Source organism: Sabethes cyaneus, chromosome 3, assembly GCF_943734655.1.
Source record: "Sabethes cyaneus chromosome 3, idSabCyanKW18_F2, whole genome shotgun sequence".
NCBI classification, from domain to species: Eukaryota; Metazoa; Arthropoda; class Insecta; order Diptera; family Culicidae; genus Sabethes; species Sabethes cyaneus.
In genome coordinates this window covers 83,861,598-83,864,799 of record NC_071355.1, presented here as the reverse complement: position 1 = coordinate 83,864,799, position 3,202 = coordinate 83,861,598, and the positions used below count along the sequence as shown (strand labels likewise).

The 3,202-nt window shown below is 41.5% G+C and overlaps 1 protein-coding gene across 1 annotated transcript; it reads right to left on the bottom strand.

Moving 5' to 3' along the window:
* Positions 1 to 1,134: 1,134 nt before the first annotated feature.
* LOC128739813 (cytochrome P450 4c21-like) lies at positions 1,135 to 2,831 on the bottom strand. Its single transcript, XM_053835314.1, has 4 exons — positions 2,282 to 2,831; positions 2,144 to 2,213; positions 1,546 to 2,084; positions 1,135 to 1,484 (listed from the first exon to the last, which is right to left on the bottom strand). Exons 1-4 carry the CDS (start codon positions 2,829 to 2,831, stop codon positions 1,135 to 1,137), a joined length of 1,509 nt encoding a protein of 502 aa, XP_053691289.1.
* Positions 2,832 to 3,202: the final 371 nt, after the last annotated feature.

Here is a 3,202-nt window from a genome sequence, read left to right as displayed (position 1 = left end):
TTGCGAAGCGCAAGGAAAGCCTGATTTCCTGCTTGAATATGCCGCTGGATCACATTACTTGTGTTATTATCAGCGGTAAATGGTGAGTATAAAATACACGAGCTTATCTACTATTTCTAGTTTGTCAATGATTCTTTCGTTCGCGCGAGGCGTACGTTTGGCTCCTTTGAGTCATTTAATGGACTCGTTTTAGCCTAATTCTTCTAGCCTTCGCTTTCAGCTTAGCGTAGATTATTTCCGCCGTCACAAAGTTTATGACTGTAATATCAAAGCCGTCTGCGAACTCCAGGAGTTGGATACTTTTGCTATATATCGTGTCTGCCGTGTTAATGTCTGCTAATCAGATACCCCTCTCAATAGCGACATTAAAACATGCAGGATAAGTCTTCAGCTTATCTCAACTTTCGTCGCGTCTCGAAGGGACTCGAGAATGACTCCAACACGCGTAAGAAATGCGTTACTCGATCCAATAATGCACTGATCAGTCGCATCAGTTTGTCCTGAAAATCGTGTCAACCGTGAAATAGATCTCATCCCATCTTTCTTACGGCAACTACATCGAAGACACAATTGGTTTGATGGTGAAGAACGGCAGTTAGTGGAGAAGAATAGCTTGGGTAAGAATGTTGCAGTGTTGCGCGAGAGCGTGGAGTGATACAGGGTCGCACGGAACAGGCAATATTCGGAGGAAGAAGCTCTAACAGCTAGTTCGTGGAACAAAACTTTAGGAAGATGTTGGAAACGTACATTTAGCGAAAGGATGAGCCAGAGTATATTGTAAGAATATGCAAGAGAAAGATGTTAAGAAGAAAGAGATATCAACCTCCCACAACGAGTTCGGATTCAAAGAACATGGGTTAGACCGGTAGTTCACTACGTTCACGGGCCATCGATCTTGCTCAAAGATAACCAGCGCATCCTTAATGTTGATGTTCGACCCGTGGGGCCTTCGCAGGCTAGCAGGCCGTTGGCACTCATGAATCCAGTTAAGTAGAGACAGCAAGTCTTCCCTCTTTCTTATTAACATTCGATCTTAGTGCCTGAATTCCACTTCGAATGAATGGTACATTAGTGACATAGTAAAAAATAAATAAAATTTAATAACATTTTTGGATTGCAACAGTCACCATCTGATCAGACAGATTGTCTTCTTTCAATCTGCACCAAATGTTTGTTTGCAATTTTCAAAGTGATACTCATTTTCAGCTGCAGTTGATCCATTTTGAGTGGCGTACGAAACCGGTAGGCACGCAACAGATGACACATCATTATTTTCATGGACATTAGACCGTACTTGTAGCCGATACAGTTTCGTGGACCTCCACTGAATGGTAGATACGCGTACGGATGCCGCTCGGCGGCCCGTTCCGGAAGGAAGTTTTCCGGATTGAAACTATTCACCTGGGAACCCCAGTGGGACGGGTTGCGATGTATGTTGAATACTCCCAAAATAATGGTAGTGCCCTCTGGGATGGTTGTTTTGGCTACAATAAATCCAATTTGAAATGAATTAGTGATATGTTGTAAATATTTGGTTCAACTTACAGATTTTTGTCGGAGCAGTGCAGGTCCTGGCGACGATCGGCCCTACGGGAAACAACCGCATCGTTTCCCTAATAACCATCTCTGTATAATTCAGCTTGCCTAGATGATCGTTCTGGACGGAAACGGATGGATCGCTAGATCCAATTACGTTAACAATTTCATTGTATACGTTTTCTTGAACCTCCTGATGGATAGCCAACATTAACATCACATGCGAAAGAGTCAAACCGGAAGTTTCATTACCCCCTAGAATGATTGTGTCTAATTCGTCACGGATTGCTGCGTCGTCAAAAATGTCCGTCTCCTCAGCAAGACGCAGAATTTGATCAATATAAATTTGAGGTTTTCTCAGGTCTTCATCTGTTGACGGTTTAAGTTTTTCTCTCCGTTCTCCTTGTTTTAATCGTAGTACTTTTCGAGACATTTTGTATGCTTTCTCGTAGTTTTCCTGCTCGGCTTTATAGTAGGAAGTTTTCTTATAGATGAAATCCGGATGCAACCAAATTTTATAAACCCTTTGGTTGATGAGTTCACAAGCTCTAAAATATATTGAAAATGAAACGAAAATTTCGACAAGTCTGAGCAACTCAAAACAAACTCTTCAATGGCTTTTATGTACTCGGTTCCTTCGTCACTCTGCAGATCCATGTTGGTTCCCAATGTGGTCGCTATCGACAATAATTTTCTATTTTAGCTATGCATCAGCTTAATTTAAACAACAAACTACCGCTCTTACCACAAATCATATCTAGGGTACACCGTGAGATATCTTCATTTATATTGAATTCTTCATGTTTTAAATGTTTTTCGATTCTTTGCACTAAAGTCGCACTTTTCACGTTGAATATCGACACGAAGCTGGCCAATATGGCGGGACTGAAACACGGTGAGAGTAATTTGCGGTGAACCTTCCAAACGCTTGCCGGGGATGAAAATAATCCTTTGTCGCAGTGAAAGAACCGATACACGTCTGCCTTTTCCAAACAGTTTGGGGAATTCAGCACCGTTTGAAGATCTTCTGGATTATCGATAAATATCAAAAACTTATGACCAAGCCATGCCCGGCATGGTGAAGGATACTTTTTCGTGAGCTCATTAAGAATGGCAAACTGTTCTTCGTTGCTTTTGCCGATAAAGAGATGTCCGCAGCCGATAAGCGGGTAATCCTTGGGTCCCGGTAGTTCGGCTGAGACGCGATAAAAACTTCGGTTTTTCCAACGAAATAGCAAAAATATTACGACCGGAAGTAGTATTGGTACGAGGCCGACGTGCCAGAGTAAGTACATTGTTACGACAAAGGTTTTGCAAGGAAAATGTGTCAGCTGGAGGTCGGCCTTTGTATAAAATACAGAATTCTATCAATAACTCTTAACGTAGCCCATATATTGAAGGCATTGCTCGATGCGCTAATTGCAAGTCTCATTGGCAAATGTGCGGTAAGTTAAGAGTTACAATGACTTGATTAATTACATAGTTTGCTAAACTGTTTCCAAAAAGTGCATTTTCATTTCAAATGATAGCAGTCGTTCAGAAAAGGTATAACGCTGCGGGCGATATAATAAGTTTCAACACGCACGGATAATTTACAACAGTAAATATCGGCTTCGTGGGTGGAAATATGAAACGAGTTTTGAACAATAATAAACACCGGTTGAAA

What these genes read in the sequence shown, in the direction of transcription:
- LOC128739813 (XM_053835314.1), bottom strand. Translation starts at nt 2,831, where the DNA reads ATGTACTTACTCTGGCACGTCGGCCTCGTACCAATACTACTTCCGGTC. An exon ending in TACCCTAGATATGATTTGTG is followed by an intron (nt 2,214 to 2,281) that starts GTAAGAGCGGTA and finishes TATTGTCGATAG; the next exon opens with CGACCACATTGGGAACCAAC. An exon ending in TACATAAAAGCCATTGAAGA is followed by an intron (nt 2,085 to 2,143) that starts GTTTGTTTTGAG and finishes AATATATTTTAG; the next exon opens with AGCTTGTGAACTCATCAACC.